Source organism: Brassica napus, chromosome A6 (assembly GCF_020379485.1).
Source record: "Brassica napus cultivar Da-Ae chromosome A6, Da-Ae, whole genome shotgun sequence".
NCBI classification, from domain to species: domain Eukaryota; kingdom Viridiplantae; phylum Streptophyta; class Magnoliopsida; order Brassicales; family Brassicaceae; genus Brassica; species Brassica napus.
The window spans coordinates 25,948,763-25,964,228 of NC_063439.1; the positions used below are offsets into that span (position 1 = coordinate 25,948,763).

General features: G+C 37.0%; 5 protein-coding genes across 6 annotated transcripts; 4 read left to right on the forward strand and 1 right to left on the reverse strand.

The window, feature by feature from the left end:
• The first annotated feature begins 298 nt into the window (after window positions 1–298).
• On the forward strand, window positions 299–2,333 carry LOC106346462 (clp protease adapter protein ClpF, chloroplastic-like). The gene is made up of 9 exons (XM_013785799.3): window positions 299–444; window positions 531–900; window positions 978–1,037; window positions 1,117–1,211; window positions 1,300–1,472; window positions 1,548–1,660; window positions 1,780–1,825; window positions 1,906–1,946; window positions 2,018–2,333. The coding sequence occupies exons 2-9, from the start codon at window positions 580–582 to the stop codon at window positions 2,156–2,158; spliced, it is 990 nt and encodes a 329-aa protein (XP_013641253.1). The 5' UTR covers window positions 299–444; window positions 531–579; the 3' UTR covers window positions 2,159–2,333.
• On the reverse strand, window positions 1,681–4,388 carry LOC106346461 (pentatricopeptide repeat-containing protein At2g03380, mitochondrial). The gene has a single exon (XM_013785798.3). It carries the CDS (start codon window positions 4,386–4,388, stop codon window positions 2,322–2,324), a length of 2,067 nt encoding a protein of 688 aa, XP_013641252.1. The 3' UTR covers window positions 1,681–2,321.
• Window positions 4,389–5,164: 776 nt separating this feature from the next.
• LOC106349762 (xylan glycosyltransferase MUCI21) lies at window positions 5,165–8,170 on the forward strand. The gene is made up of 2 exons (XM_013789731.3): window positions 5,165–5,767; window positions 6,858–8,170. The coding sequence occupies exons 1-2, from the start codon at window positions 5,635–5,637 to the stop codon at window positions 8,099–8,101; spliced, it is 1,377 nt and encodes a 458-aa protein (XP_013645185.1). The 5' UTR covers window positions 5,165–5,634; the 3' UTR covers window positions 8,102–8,170.
• Window positions 8,171–8,481: 311 nt separating this feature from the next.
• Window positions 8,482–10,391, forward strand: BNAA06G33720D (uncharacterized protein At5g01610). The gene is made up of 3 exons (XM_013785800.3): window positions 8,482–8,802; window positions 9,635–9,689; window positions 9,778–10,391. Exons 1-3 carry the CDS (start codon window positions 8,701–8,703, stop codon window positions 10,158–10,160), a joined length of 540 nt encoding a protein of 179 aa, XP_013641254.1. The 5' UTR covers window positions 8,482–8,700; the 3' UTR covers window positions 10,161–10,391.
• Window positions 10,392–12,028: 1,637 nt separating this feature from the next.
• Window positions 12,029–14,524, forward strand: LOC106346464 (probable WRKY transcription factor 3). Of its 2 annotated transcripts, XM_048781194.1 has the most exons (5): window positions 12,029–12,172; window positions 12,206–12,763; window positions 13,078–13,685; window positions 13,761–13,922; window positions 14,009–14,524. In XM_048781194.1, the coding sequence occupies exons 2-5, from the start codon at window positions 12,314–12,316 to the stop codon at window positions 14,247–14,249; spliced, it is 1,461 nt and encodes a 486-aa protein (XP_048637151.1). In that variant the 5' UTR covers window positions 12,029–12,172; window positions 12,206–12,313; the 3' UTR covers window positions 14,250–14,524.
• The last annotated feature ends 942 nt before the right edge of the window (window positions 14,525–15,466 follow it).

Sequence of the window (15,466 nt, forward strand, 5' to 3'; positions counted from 1 at the left end):
TTAAATTAACATTTAAATAAGCTTAATTTTGTAGAAATCATGTATGCCAAGGATTAAGCCTTTTGAGTGAAATTCCATATTTGTTAGGAATCATGTATTCAATTTGCTAATTCATATAATTTCATATTTATATGTTTTTTTTGGCCATCAAGTGAATATTACCCTATTAACCTATTTTATAATCTAAGAAATATTTAAAAACAAATAAGAATAACCTCAAAAATCTATAAAAAAACATAAGGAATAAAAGCATTTTATTGGGCCTAAATTGGGCCGTGATGCCTAACAAAAGTTGACAAAGGATAAATATATTTAGTGGCTCTGAGTTTCAACAAATAAGAAAGAAAAAAAATCTGTGAGGACGAAAACTCTCCTCCGTGCCGGCAAGTTTCTTAGTTGATCGGCGTGTGTTGCCGGAATCTATAACAACTTCACTAACCACTTGTAAGTTTCTCTAATTTTCAGCTTACAAACGTTCTTTTTGTCTGTTATCCGAATTTGCTCTGTCTGATTCTTGTTGGGTTTTGTAGTAACGATTATCAGGTTTGGAAAGTGTGACTACGGTCCTGATAAAAGAAAATGGTGCAAAGTCAGTCTCTGAGCACGTTAACAATCTGTGGAAGTGTACAAGATTACAGCTCATGGAGGAACCGTGTTAAGTTTGTGAAATCTCCAGGATTGATTGGTGATCGATGTGTGTCTTGTCAGTTCTTTAGTAGATCATCTTCTCTAAGAGGCCATTGGAAGTCAGTAAAGCAAAGAAACATGGTGAGGGTTGAAGCTAGATGGCCATTTCATGGAGGTGACCAAGGTCTAGACCCAAACTCTGAGCGTAGCGAGAGTGCCAATGAAGATATTTTGATCTTCTTCTTCCAGCTTGACTTGGCTACTCGTGTGCAGGTAACAACGAGATTATTATTGCTTACGATTTTTGGTGGTCTTGACAACAATGAATGATCTGAGTATTGGTGTTACAGTGTGCTTTGAATATGGAACAGTACGACATTGCGCAACAACTCAGAGAAAAGCTAACTGAGGTAGTTTTGAATCTTTCAGTGAGACTAGTTTGGCAAAGACATTAGCTCAAAACAGTGAATAACGGTGAGTGGTTGGTAGGTTGAAGAGGAGGCGATAAGACTGCAGGAACTGAAAAGAGGATCATCATCAAAAAGTGAAGCACAAGACAAGGGTATTAGCATTATAAGGCTACGGTGAGTTGTTTCATTCTCTCTTTGTGTGTGTGTGTGTAAATATTAAAGTATATATCATCTTTATTGTTTAATTGGTATATGACTGCAGTGCAGATCTGCAGAAGGCTATTGACGGTGAGGATTATGGTTTGGCAGCTAAGTTGAGAGATGAAATCTCAAAGCTTGAAGCAGAGTCATTAGCTGTCTCTGCCAAAGCCCTGGCTTTTGAGAATGCAGAGTATGCATTTCGTTTGGGACAGAAACTGAAACACAAAGCTTTTGGTAACATTGTCTTGTTTCGCTTTTGTTTTACATTTATATTAAGGATCATACATGATATGTTTTCGTCTGGTGTAGGTTACCGGGCTGTAGTTTGCGGGATGGATCCAGTTTGCTGTGAATCAAGCTCCTGGATGGAAGCTGCAGGAGTTGAAAAGTTGCCTCGTGGATCTAACCAGCCATTTTATCAGGTTCTGGTTCCGAAACAATGTTCATTAAGACTTATGTTGATAGGAAAAAGAAGCTGACACTAATATCTGGAGCATATACAAATACATATAAACAATCTAAGACTGCTTGTGTCTAGCAGGTTCTTGTGGATGTTCGCACCCATCCTGATCTACTAGTGGCATACGGTAAGCTCCAAGTATTCGAGTCCAGTATTCGAGTCCTGATGTACTCTCATTATCACCTGACAATGGATCTGATATTGCAGTTCCTGAAGACAATCTATTAGCTCCAGAGAAACCGGACAAAGTGAGCAGACTGTGGATAATCCCATCTCCATTCAATGTTTTTTTTTATTCATGTTTGTGTGGCTTCTGCAGGAAAGGTTTGATCATCCATACATTTCTTTCCTCTTCTATGGTGCGGATACAGCTGGAGATTTCATTCCAATCCAACAGCTGCGTGAGAAGTACAACAAACCTCGGCATGAAGTTCCCTTTGATTCAAAAGATGAGGATTAAGATGAAAGTGGCCTTCACTATCACAGATTCAAGCTCAGACCACACAACAGAGCAAGAATCTTAGCATAGCTCAGAGCTGTTTAATAACAACTTTTCTTGCTCTGTACACTAAAACAATCGACTTAATCCAAGAATGCTTTTGTGTTTATATATGATTCTTTGTTTATCCACAAAAGCCATGAGACAACTCTGTTTCCATTGTGCTATATCCTGCGACCTTGCTCAGACCTCTATGCTTCATCAGATTCCTCACTTCTTTAGCCTGGCTCCACCTTCCATCCAACGCATACAAATTAGACACAAGGACATAATAAGATGCATCATCAGGACCCAAATCAAGCATCTTCTTGATCACAATCTCCCCGAGATCAAATCTTGAATGCATCCCACATCCATGGAGAAACGCCGCAAAACATCTCACGTCTGGTTGAATAGGCATCTTCTCGATCACATCTAAGGCTTGCTCAAGCTCACCTGCTCGTGCCAGCATATCAACCATACATGTGTAGTGCTTTGCGGAAGGCGTGAAGTTGTAGTCTTTGTGCATTGCGCTGAAGTACTTCTTCCCTTCATTAACCATCCCCGTGTGACTACAAGCTGATAGAATAGATGTGAAGGTTGACTCGTTCGGCTTTTGTTCCTTCTTCAGCATCTCTTCGAATAGCTCAATCGAACCTTCTCTGTCCCCTTGCTTTCCGTAGCCTCCGATCATAGCACTCCATGTGATTGTGTTTTTCTCCTCTATGGTATCGAAAACAGTGCGTGCAGATTCAGCATCTCCACATTTGGCGTAGAAGTCCAAGAGGGCAGTACCAACATGGACACTTGATGATGCCAAGAAGCCCAGTTTCAGGGAATAAGCATGAAGAGAGGAACCTATGGGTAGAGACCCGAGGGAAGCACAGGCTGAGAAGAGACTCGCAACCGTTACACCATTAGGCGTCACAGACTCTGAAACCATGCGGTGGAACAGAAACAAAGCTTCATGGACAGATCCGTTTTGCGAAAAACCTGAAATTATAGAATTCCAAGCAACTAAATCTTTCTCCGACTCCATTTCAAACACATACATAGCTTCTTCATTCTGATAACACTTGGCATACATGTGAACCAGAGCATTTGCAACGTTTGTATCCCAAAGACCAGCTTTGATGGATAGGCCATGAACTAATCTTCCCAGTTCAAGATTCCCAACCAGACCACAACCTGAAAAAACACTTGCAATGGTAACACAGTTAGGCTTGATTCCAACTCCTTTCATTTTCTGAAACAAGCTCAAAGCCTCGTCGGCACTTCCGTTATGAGTGTATCCCACAATCATAGCCGTCCACATGACGAGATCCACATGAGAATAGTCATCAAAGACTCGACGCGCATTGCTTATATCACCACACTTGACATACATATCTAACAGAGACGTCACCAAGCATGATCCCAACTCAATCCCACTCTTGATCAAACAACCGTGAAACCACTTCCCTTGATGTAAAGCACCGAGCTTCGCGCACGCCGTGACAAGAGTACCGTACGTAACTTCATTACCCAAAACAGAGTTTCCCCTCATCCGATTAAACATAACCAACCCTTCCTCGTGCAAGCCGTTCTTCACATACCCAGCAATCATCGAAGTCCAAGAAACCACATTCCTCAAGGTAACACCTTCAAACACTCTGCTAGAACTATTGATCTCTCCACACTTAGCGTACATATCTACAAGACCTGTCAACACAATATCATCACAACGTGGCATCTTAAAAATGTCACAATGTATCATCTTCCCGTTATCCAAATCCTGCATCTCAGTACACGCTTTCAAAGCTATGGAGAAAACAATGTTGTCGTAACCGTGTTTCCTCATCAAAGAATAAAGCTTTAAGACTTGGAGACTCTCTCTGTTCTGGTGATAACAGCTGAGCATGACTTTCCATAAATAGAAATCTGGTTCGGGAATTTGATCGAACACCAAGCGTGCATCTTTAGTGTACCCAAAGGAGCCGTAGAGACTCACGAGCTTAGTGGCACACGAGATGTCAGACATGAGTCCATTCCCCGTTAAGATGCCGTGAGCTTGCCGCAGTGAATCAATGCTCTTGCAGTTACTTAAGAGGCGAAGGCTCGGAATCGATGCGGCGAAAAGCAGAGAAGAAGTGGAGACATCATGGACGCATCTCTGTTGAAACGTAAATCTTCTAACGGGAGAAACCCATAGGCATAGGCGTAAGCGAAGCATCGGTTTTCGCCGTCAGCGACTTCCCGGCGGCGGTGTGGCTCTTCCCGCCAAATGTTTGGTATGAGGTTGTAATGAAAAAAATTAATGGGCCTTTTAGAGGCCCACGCTATAAATGGTTTAAGGCCCGTCTATTGATTACTTAAGCTGTACTGTCAAGCCTCCCATGAAAAATTAATGTCGATCAGTTTTTCATAGTTTAAGCATCTTGCGTTGAAGAACCAAAAATAACCATATTGAGTAGGAAATTAAATTTGTATACATTTTTTATATAAATTTACAAATGAGTGTAGATACGTAAAAGAAACTATATCTTTAGCTGTGTTTCAAAAATTAAAAAAAACTGGTTACTAATATCGATTTAATTATATGTCGTTTTTATGGTTTATCAAAACGACAAAATGGAGTGAACAGCTGTAAACGGATACAAGATATATTGTTAATTATACGTTCTATTATAGTCTTCCCATGCAGCAGCATTTATTACTTGAAGATTGTTTATATTATAATGATACAACTGTTTACAATTATAAAAACAACCTTTAACAGTATAAAAAAAAGGTATAGAACCACAAAGCCACAATCTTTGACATCAAAACTTTTTTCAATACTTTGCATATTGAAAAGACACATAATTATTTTAAAATAATTTCATCTTTATATATATTATAGAATCACACATCATTTTATAATTTTATAATATTTTTAAACTACTTTTATTTTAAAAATAAAAAACACAAATATTTATAATGAAAAACACAACTTTAACATTATAATGAAAAGACACAGTTGTATAGTTATCAATTAAATTGTTAAAAATTGTTAGAGATTTTACAGATTAAATTGTTACTCTCGTAACGGCAGACAATTAAGAAAAAGGTTCATGTACATGGCAGTCTTTCAAATATTGTTTTTAACATCTTTTAACCAACAAAAAAAATATTGTTTTACGGAAAAGAAAGAAATATTATATAAATATTCATAAAATTTCTACACAATATAAAAGAAAAAGACATGTGCCAAACTGAGGAAGACAATCAAAAATTGTTTTTAGAGAGAAGTTTAAAATAGTAGTATACTAGTAGTATATAAGATGTGTATTGTCTCGTTCGCATTTTTTGTGAATCTTCTTGCAATGTTTTTCTTCTTTTCTCCCCCGGTAAAGAAAACCAAACGCTTTTAGGGACGATAAAGCTTCAATTGTATTCATAGACACATATTTATCACACTACACCAACACCAAAGAATCATGGCTATGAAAACCATACCGAAGAGTTATACGGTGGCAGCGGTTGCCTCGTTCATCGTTCTGGTGACGTATCTTGCTCTCTTCTCCTCCGTATCTGATCTTCAGTTGATTCCTTCCCTAAGTTCTTCCCAAGGTATGTCAAATATCAGACCACTTCTTCATCTTTAGAATCTGCGATTCAAATCCCTTTTACGTATCACTGTGTGTTGTTTTTACTAGGTTATATATAATTTTAAATTAATAATTCACAAAATAGTAAAATAGTTTAGCTTATTTAAATCTGAATGTTAACACAGCGGTAGCACTAAATCAAACCTTTTAAAAATCAATAAAAATTGTATGACTGGATTGAAAGCCATAAATGTTTAAACTTAAAAGTGATCGGAAACTAGGTAAAGGTTTGGTTATACATTAATGGTTATCATTTCCTTGTAAATGTTTAAAGTGGAAGTCAAATAACTCTAAGATTTTAAAATACGATTTTTCCAATTTTTTTTATATGAGATTTTATTTGATTTGATACGAGTGTAGATCTACACATTAGAATTACTAAAACCAATGATACTTAAATTTCGTGTCAGTCTCGAACAAATAATAATTTTTACATGAATCTGTAACTTATAAGTTATAACTACATATAGTATTTTCAATCTTGATTACCAAAAAGAAAAAAACTATATAGTATCTTCTAAAGCACGTGAGAGGTTATCCAGTTAATGATATTTTTTTCTTTTGTTTAGGCTTAGTAGTCGACGTTTTTTGACCAAACTAGTCTTAAACTTCGCTTATTTTGTGTAATATACTGTTTCTGAACAAGAAAAATAACGTCTCATATACTTAAATAATAACAAAAATGAATCAAGCTTATTTTCTTCTTTGTTCTCAGAAACCATGAGAGAAAAAAAGCAAAAAAAAAAAATACTTAACTAGATCACTATATTAGCTGAACTCTAGGCTATTTATTAAATTAGTAAGGATTTTAATTTTTAATATTAAAAAGAAATAATGACCATAATGTTTGGCCAACCATATATAAAGGAAAAAAAGAAGCAGATCTTTTTTGACTTTTCATTACTTATCACTTCTCAGTTGACATTAAAATAACAAAGATGTTTCAGTTCTGTTACAAAACAAAAAAAAAAACAAAGATGTTTCAGTTTTTAATCGATTAAAAATGTCCACTATATTATCTTCTAATTAAAAAAAGGAAGTTTCATCTATAGGCACGTCGTTGCAACAAACGTGGGAATCCAGAACCATAAGAATCCACCAGGCCCCGCAAGAGATGACTTCATCAACAATCACATGCGACCGTTCCCACACTAACTACGATCTCTGCTCAATCAACGGCACCTGTAGTCTTGACCAAAAAACTGGAACTTTGGCTCTCATGGACCCCATTTCCTCCACATCAGCACCAATTGTCGAGAAGATCAGACCATACCCAAGAAAAACAGACAACTGGGTCATGCCTAGAATCAAAGAGCTAACACTAACCTCAGGCACATTGGTTCATACCAGATCATGTGATATAACACATGATTCACCGGCTATTGTGTTCAGCGCTGGAGGTTATACCGGAAACATCTATCACGATTTCATTGATGGTTTCATTCCCCTCTTCATCACGGCCAATTCGATCTACCCCGGCCGTGATTTCATCATTGTGGTAGTCAATCCCAAGGAATGGTGGATGCTAAGATACATGGATGTTCTAGGTGCGTTTAGCAAACACAAAACCATATTACTAGAGAATGAAAATGCTTCTTCTATTGCACATTGTTTCACTTCAGCCTTTGTGGGGCTGATTTCACATGGGGCGATGTTAGTAGACCCGATCCGATTACCTAACTCCAAATCGTTAGTGGACTTTCACAATCTTTTAGACAAAGCCTACAACACAAACCTATCAATGTTCAAAGCCCAAAAGCCTCGTCTAATATTGGTCAGTCGATATGGCAACGTTGGTCGAGTGATACTAAACGAGAAGCATATCGAAGAGATGCTTAAAGATGTTGGATTCGAGGTAATCATATTCAGACCATCAAAGACCACGAGCTTGAAAGAAGCGTATAAGCTTATAAAGTCGAGCCACGGGATGGTCGGGGTTCATGGTGCAGCATTAACACATTTGTTGTTTCTTAGACCAGGTTCTGTTTTGGTTCAGATTGTTCCGCTTGGGTTAGGTTGGGTGGGTAAAACGTGCTTCGAAAATCCAGCTAAGGGAATGGAGTTGGAGTATACTGAGTATCGAGTGAATGTGGGAGAAAGCAGTTTGGTAGAGAAGTATAGTAAAGATGATTTGGTTTTGAAAGATCCGATTGCTTATAGAGGAGTGGATTGGAATGCAACTAAAATGAATGTTTATTTGAAAGAACAAGATGTTAGACTAGATGTGAACCGGTTTAGAGAACATATGAATAAAGCATACGAGAATGCCAAGACTTTTATGGACATAGAAGGTTAATTCACGTTTATGTTTTGTGATCATAATGATTTGTCTATTTTTGAGTTAATTTGTCTATTTTTGAGTTAATTTGAATTGATGTAATCGATATGATTTTGTACTAAAGTAAACCAAACTAAATTGAAATTCTTCAGATTGTCGCTAGTACAAACATGTGTACTTATTTGTTTTTGAAATCCTCTGGCTGAGCTAGATGGTTTCAATGATTGGTAGAATAATTGCGTTGTACAATAGGTTATGTGCAGACAAAGCACTGTTCACAAATTTAAATTTAAATTTAAATAAATTTTCGAATTGTATTTTCGAGTAATTAATTTTTAGAAAAGGAAACTCGGAGATTAAAATTTATTATACGGTTAGAGAGTCTTCTTCCGCATTTAAAAATTTCAAATTATAATGTAAAAGTGTTCGTAATTAGAAAAAGTAGGCAAAAATAGCGGATTAAGTCGAAAAATGTTAAAAGGAGATTACAAAATGACGAAAACGCCCTCTTTCGGTATATCTTCGTGAGAGTCGCCGCTTTCACTCTGCTCTGTCACTTTTTCTTTTGCTGAGAGCTCTTTGTCTTCACTCTAAGAGAGAATCGGAGAAAAAGAAAAATGGAGAAGGTGTTAACGAAAGTGACGAGCTTCAAAGTGGGAGGTTCATGGGTTTCGAAGAAAGCCAAGGAAGAGCTCTCCAACATCACCAATGACCTCACCGTGAGTTCAAATCTCCATCTTTCTCTTCCTTCCTGTCTCATGTTCCATTTTTCTCTTGCATTTCGTGTTATGTGGTCGGTTGATGTGTCGAAATTGTAGAAGAATCATAGATCTAGAAAGATCTTGTCTGAATTTTGATTTCAGCTCATGTTTTTGTATTAATTGCATATGAGAGTCTTCATTTGTCTGAACTGATTAACTCAACTAAGATTATTCTCAATATAAAGTTTCCATTTTGAGCAATTATTTACTACAAAAGATGAATACTTTTGGCAACCATATGTTCATCATGTTCTTGCTTTTGGCCTAAGATAAGAACCCTACACTGATAAGGCAGGAAACATCTTAGTTGAAACCAAACAAACCTCATTAAGGGTTATCTGTTCTTGAGTTGATATTGATTTCATGAACATTCTTTAGAATTCTCATCAATTAACAGGTTACCTTGTAGGTTTTGTGTTCATAGGCTTTGGCTATTTGTTTGAATTTTGATATATGGAATGGTTGATTTGGCATTTGCACTTATCTGTGTTGTTTAATAGCCTCAAACTGAAAACATAATATTTATATTTGATTCTGTGACCATTTTTTAGAAACATGCTCTATACTCTATAGGTCCTGTGTCCATTGGTTGGCTTGTTATATGTTTGCTATACTATGGTTGCTTTGCACTATATTTTTGATTTGATTCCGTTACTAGTTAACTATAATTATCATTCTGTGTCGTGTTAAAAGGCTTCACTATTTATTTGACATACGATCAATTTGCACTTTCTTCTCTTGTCCCATATTGCCTCAAAAGGAAACATGATTCCTTTTCTTTTGTTTCCAGACTTTCTCTAGTACCGTTGAAGAGAAAGCCAAATGGGTTTTCAACAAGCTTAAAGGTAACACCATTTCTTATTATTCGCATTGATAAACTATCCAAGATTCTAACATGCAATGTTACTTTTATGTTTTCTCCTATTTAAACAGGAAAGCCACTGAAAAGCTTACCAGATTTACTTAAGGAATACAACTTACCACCAGGACTCTTCCCACAAAACATAATCTGCTACGAATTCGACGAGACCAAGAACAAACTCACTGTCTTCTTCTCTACACCGTGCGAAGTCACATTCAAAGACGGATCAGCGATAAGGTACGCCACGCGCGTGAAAGGGATCTTGCTTAGAGGGAAACTGATGGGTGTTGAAGGGATGAAGACAAAAGTGTTGGTTTGGGTTAAAGTCACGACAGTCTCAGTGGAGAGCTCGAAGTCAGACAAGCTCTGGTTCACTGCTGGTGTCAAGAAATCTCGGTCCAAGAATGTTTACGACACACCTCATGACGCTATCAAAGTCGTTGGAGAGTTGTAGAATATGTTGTTTTCAACGGTTATTACCATATTTGATTCATAATTGGTTGTATTTGCATCTTGGGAAGAGGTATATATATAACTCTCATCTGGTTAAATGCATTTCTTGTTGGCCATCCTAGATCTCATTATCTCTTTTGTTTTGTTTCTGTTATTTCGTGACTTGTAAGTTCGTACCAAGAATATGTTTTGTTACTATTACATCAATTAAATCCTTGAGATATCCGACTCATATGTAAATGTGAATGTAATTATGTAAAGTGCATATCATCTGTTGTTTAAGTATGTGTATTTCACTCCATTACAATAATTGTTGCAAGTGCAGAACTCTACCAACTGTGCTATGTCCCTCGAGCCAACTGAAGCATAGCATTCATGAAGGAGTCATATCATAAAGCATACCATTCTCACTTTTGAACGACAAGCAAGTTTAAGCTATCTTGGAGAAATCAATTTGATTAAAATGTTAAAGAGATGTGTAAAAATTTAAAATTATTTTAGATTTGCTTAATCATAATTTACAATGTTAAGCCTACATCTTTATTCTGTTAGGTTATCATGAAAGTTCCAATAACTGTAACTTTAAGTGATTAGCAATCAAACTTTTCTAAAGTTGCGACTTAAGCGTTTACACAAGCACAGTTTCAGAGTTTCTACTAGCTTTCTTGATGTGATAAGTGAAGACGCGATTCGTCGTGGCAATGAATGAAAAGGGCCCCTCACCTGGAACCCACAGATATTAAGTCTGTATTGTCTCTTGGCCCGTTTTCAAAGTTGATTGGGCCCTCCAAAAGTCAAGTTGTTTTCTTTTGTTTTGTTGCCAGCTAAATTCACTCTTTCTCTTACTATCACGTTTCCTCTTTTGCCAACAAAGTGTAAGGAATCTTTTCGAATTGGAAAAACCCATAAAAGTTACTATATGAAATAGTAGTATTCATGGGTGGGAGGAGTGAACTTGTGTTTTGTCTTAACAAAACAGCTATTGTGATTAGGCTTATTCTGACAATAACTCCAGTACATGTTTGAATACACGTGGTGGAATCCTATTTGTAGAACGTGGTGACGACAAACTGGTTAGAAAACGTCGAGTCGTCGTGCTTGGAGCTGCTGTTGACTTGCGAGGGACAAACTTTCGGTAAGGACAAAGTCGTGGTTTTAAACATACGCCGACGCCTTTTTATATAAAGCCCTTTCCCCTTATGAGCCAATCATAACCCAGGGATTACCATAAAACTAGACAAAAGAGAATGTGCACACAGAATTTTAAACACGATACATTATATATATAGTATGTGAATCTATTACTCATACTATACAATAACTCCAGAATTTTTTTATTACAAATTTAATAATCGGAACTGTTTCTTAATTTATGTGTGTCATACTAGACTAGTGCATATATCATGTTAATTTTCTGTGTATCATCCAAATTTTATCAGATATCTCTGAACAAATCTATTTTGTGACAGATTTGATATTTTGTGTGTATAATTTTTAGAATATGCTAGTGTATAATTTTTACTTATGAAAAAATGATTTCATGACTAGTAACCAATGTAATTTGTAATTGATAAAAGAACGAGCTTCTTCATTTCATGTTATAATAAAGCATTAGATGACAAAAAAAAAAAAACTATTTTCATGACTTGTGTTTCGTGGAAAAATTGAAGTAAGTTTGGATTTTTACTTTCCATAGCCACCTTCAGAAACAGATATTTTTAGCATTGTAGTGTAATATATACCATTTTCTGGAAATTATTTAGACCAGAAATAATTAAATAGATAAAATGGAAGGAGAAAAAGACAGAGCTTCATATCTGCACCGCAGACTTTGTACTACGAAAGCTAATTTAATGCTTTTATTATATATCTCGAGATCTGGTTCGAGACAGAAACACACAAAAAAATATCTCAAAATCTATTCCATTAAAGACGACAGAAGAAATATATAAAAAAAAAACATTAAAAAACGAAGTGAAACTGAAACACGACACGGATTGTGTAAAGGAAACAAAAAGAGTTTTTTTTTTTTGTTGTTACTAAAACAAAAAGAGTTTAAAAGAGAGAGGAAAGAAAAGGAAAAACAAAGTTATCTTTTTGGTTTGAGTTTGGTTTGTTAGATTCTATCCTCTTTGTGTTTCCAAATCGGAATCGATGGCGGATAAGGAAGAACAAGAGGTTGAACATCAGCAAAAGCAACCTTTGACGTCAAAATCATCAACCGGAGGTTCATCACGGCCAACGATCTCACTCCCTCCTCGACCCTTTGGAGAAATGTTTTTCAGCGGTGGCCTTGGATTCAGTCCTGGTCCTATGACCCTCGTCTCCAATCTCTTCTCCGATCCTGATGAGCTCAAAACCTTCTCTCAGCTTCTCGCCGGAGCTATGGCTTCTCCGGTGGCTGCTGTCGTCGCTACTGCTCATCAGACGCCAGTGAGTTCCGTCGGTGGAAGCGGCGGTGATGTTGACCCGAGGTTCAAACAAAATAGACCGACGGGGTTGATGATTGCACAGCCACCGGCGATGTTCACCGTCCCGCCGGGGTTAAGTCCGGCGACGCTTCTTGATTCTCCGAGCTTCTTTGGTCTCTTCTCACCCATTCAGGTGTGGGTTTCTCATTTCAAATTTTGATGTCGTTAGTTCGAAACTCTGTTTCTGGTAACTGAAAGTTTACGACTTTATGAATCTTTGAGAGTTTCGGTTACTTTATATGGAAACTTTCAGACAAAGTGGTATCTTAAATGTCAAAGAGAGAACCATAATCAACATTAGTATTGTTTCTTCAAGCCTCGTTTTCCAAAAAAAAAAATAATAATAATCTTTACAATGTATTCAAAAAGTATTTGCTAGGCTTTGTTATTTTTGAGGATATATCATTAGCATTAGCTAATACTAATGTGTTTTTTTTTGTGTGTCAGGGATCATTTGGTATGACACACCAACAAGCTTTAGCACAAGTCACTGCACAAGCAGTTCAAGGCAATACTAGTGTCCAATCACAATCCGAACATCCTTCCTCTACACAACAACAACAAGAGACTTCTTCTGAACCTATGTCCCAGCTTCCCGCCCCGGCTCAGAGAGATACCGTGGAAGTATCCGTCTATGAGCATCGGTCATCACAGCCTCAAAGTGCTGATAAACCAGCTGATGATGGATACAACTGGAGAAAATACGGGCAGAAGCAAGTCAAAGGCAGCGATTTTCCTCGGAGTTATTACAAATGCACGCATCCCGCGTGTCCTGTCAAGAAGAAAGTCGAGAGATCTCAGGATGGGCAAGTAACGGAGATCATCTACAAGGGCCAGCACAGTCACGAACCTCCACAAAACAAGACTAAGAGAGACAATAACGGGAGTTCTAGAAGTTCTGATGTTGCAACTCAGTTTCAAACCAGTAATACAGCTGGTCTAAACAAGAATAAGAGAGAACAGGAAACAAGCCAGGTTACTACTACAGCAACGGAGCAGATGTGTGAAGCAAGTGATAGCGAGGAAACTAGTGTGGAGCCTGATCCCAAGAGAAGGTAAAAAAACAAAGAAATTTAATAAGAGATGTCTCTTTACATTCATCATTTAGACAAATCTTTGCATTGTTGTAGGAATATGGAAGTGCGGGTTACAGAACCAGTTACTTCAACGCAAAGAACAGTGACAGAGCCTAGAATAATTGTCCAAACGACGAGTGAGGTTGATCTCTTAGATGATGGATTCAGATGGCGCAAGTATGGTCAGAAAGTAGTCAAAGGAAACCCTTATCCTAGGTGAGAATGAAAAAAACAAACCGGTCATCGAGTTTCTAGATTTTTATCGGTCTTTTCTCATTAAAGCTCTTTTATCAATTCAACAGGAGCTACTATAAGTGTACAACACCGGGATGTGGAGTGAGGAAACATGTAGAGAGAGCAGCGAACGATCCTAAAGCTGTTGTGACAACATATGAAGGGAAACATAACCATGACGTTCCAGCTGCTAGAAATAGCAGCCATCAGTTAAGACCAAACAACAATCTACACAACACCACGATGGATAGCATGAATCAAGAACAGCGTGTTGCGCGTCTGAGGCTTAAAGAAGAGCAAATCACTTGAGCAAACCACAGGCTCCTATGGACAGAATGATAAAATACAATTTCAGAAGGTATATTTTCTTCCATGCTGGAATCTTTTGTGTAAAGCTTTAACGCTTTAGGATGTAATGTAAAAACCAGATTCGAGATTCTGGTCATATGTGGATTCTTTTGTACATGGGGAAAGACTGTTACAAGGATCTTTTTGTTCTTCTGATAATAGGTTACAGTTTTTGAATCAAGTGTCTTCTTGTAATAACAATGTTTGTAAGAAAAAATGAAATCTTTCATGGAAAATGATTCAATATACAAACTTGCTTCATTCATACAAACACTGAATGAGTGAGGAAGAAGCAAATCAATAATGAGCTTGAAGGAACATAGCTTTGAGACAAGAACCTTCTTCTTATCCGTTGAAATGGCAAATGAATGTTCTTTTGTTCAGTAAACCACTAAACCCATCCGTTTGCAAAGATTGGTACTACATGGAGTGGGAATATCTTAATTATAATCTTCAACGTTATTCCATTCCTTTTGACCTCTAAATCGAGTAGTGATAAGTTGTTTTTCTTTTTGTTGTTTATGTAACAGACTAGTTTATATGTTCCTGTAACATGATCGTTCCCCTGGGAAATAAAACACATTTGGACCTGGTGTCGTCTTGTCTAAACACTGCTGCTAAAACTTGATGAGATGATGGGTTTGTCATAGTAAGGAAAAATGATCACTAGCTACCTGAAATAATACACTACCACATAGTCACATGTTTAGATAAAATTAGAAACTATACAAGCTGTATGAATCAAATGATATTATCCGTAAACTAAGATGTGCTATCTATCTATTATAATAAAGTTGTATTTTGTCACTTCTCAGTGCGCCACCTCAGCAAAGCATACTCCTATTTACGACATGTGTTCTCTTTTTAAACTTCACTCTCGTTTAAACTCTAGACATATTTTTTAATCTGGGCTCATTTAGTTTTGGTCCAAATTATAATTACTTTAGAGAAGTCCTACCTTTCTCCTTTCACCGAGGTAAAAAAAAGTAACTTTGGCGACTCTCTTTCATCTTCTCAGACGATGTTACACTCTTCGAAATTGACAATCAATCAAGCTACCCCACTATGTCCACTACGTACTCTTCAATTCTTCTTTGATTCACCTTTACCTACTTCATCGCATACAAAAATGAAGCGTATGAGCGACTACGCCAAATCCTTTTGCTTTTTGAAATCCA

Excerpts from the sequence above, each read along its gene's own strand:
- LOC106346462 (XM_013785799.3), top strand. The coding sequence starts at position 580 with ATGGTGCAAAGTCAGTCTCTGAGCACGTTAACAATCTGTGGAAGTGTA. Across the intron at positions 1,473-1,547 it reads ACTGAAACACAAAGCTTTTG|GTTACCGGGCTGTAGTTTGC; the intron begins GTAACATTGTCT and ends CGTCTGGTGTAG. Across the intron at positions 1,661-1,779 it reads CTAACCAGCCATTTTATCAG|GTTCTTGTGGATGTTCGCAC; the intron begins GTTCTGGTTCCG and ends TGTGTCTAGCAG.
- BNAA06G33720D (XM_013785800.3), top strand. The coding sequence starts at position 8,701 with ATGGAGAAGGTGTTAACGAAAGTGACGAGCTTCAAAGTGGGAGGTTCA. Across the intron at positions 8,803-9,634 it reads ACATCACCAATGACCTCACC|ACTTTCTCTAGTACCGTTGA; the intron begins GTGAGTTCAAAT and ends TTTTGTTTCCAG. Across the intron at positions 9,690-9,777 it reads GGTTTTCAACAAGCTTAAAG|GAAAGCCACTGAAAAGCTTA; the intron begins GTAACACCATTT and ends CTATTTAAACAG.
- LOC106349762 (XM_013789731.3), top strand. The coding sequence starts at position 5,635 with ATGGCTATGAAAACCATACCGAAGAGTTATACGGTGGCAGCGGTTGCC. Across the intron at positions 5,768-6,857 it reads TTCCCTAAGTTCTTCCCAAG|GCACGTCGTTGCAACAAACG; the intron begins GTATGTCAAATA and ends TTTCATCTATAG.
- LOC106346464 (XM_048781194.1), top strand. The coding sequence starts at position 12,314 with ATGGCGGATAAGGAAGAACAAGAGGTTGAACATCAGCAAAAGCAACCT. Across the intron at positions 12,764-13,077 it reads GTCTCTTCTCACCCATTCAG|GGATCATTTGGTATGACACA; the intron begins GTGTGGGTTTCT and ends TTTGTGTGTCAG. Across the intron at positions 13,923-14,008 it reads AAAGGAAACCCTTATCCTAG|GAGCTACTATAAGTGTACAA; the intron begins GTGAGAATGAAA and ends TCAATTCAACAG.
- LOC106346461 (XM_013785798.3), bottom strand. The coding sequence starts at position 4,388 with ATGCTTCGCTTACGCCTATGCCTATGGGTTTCTCCCGTTAGAAGATTT.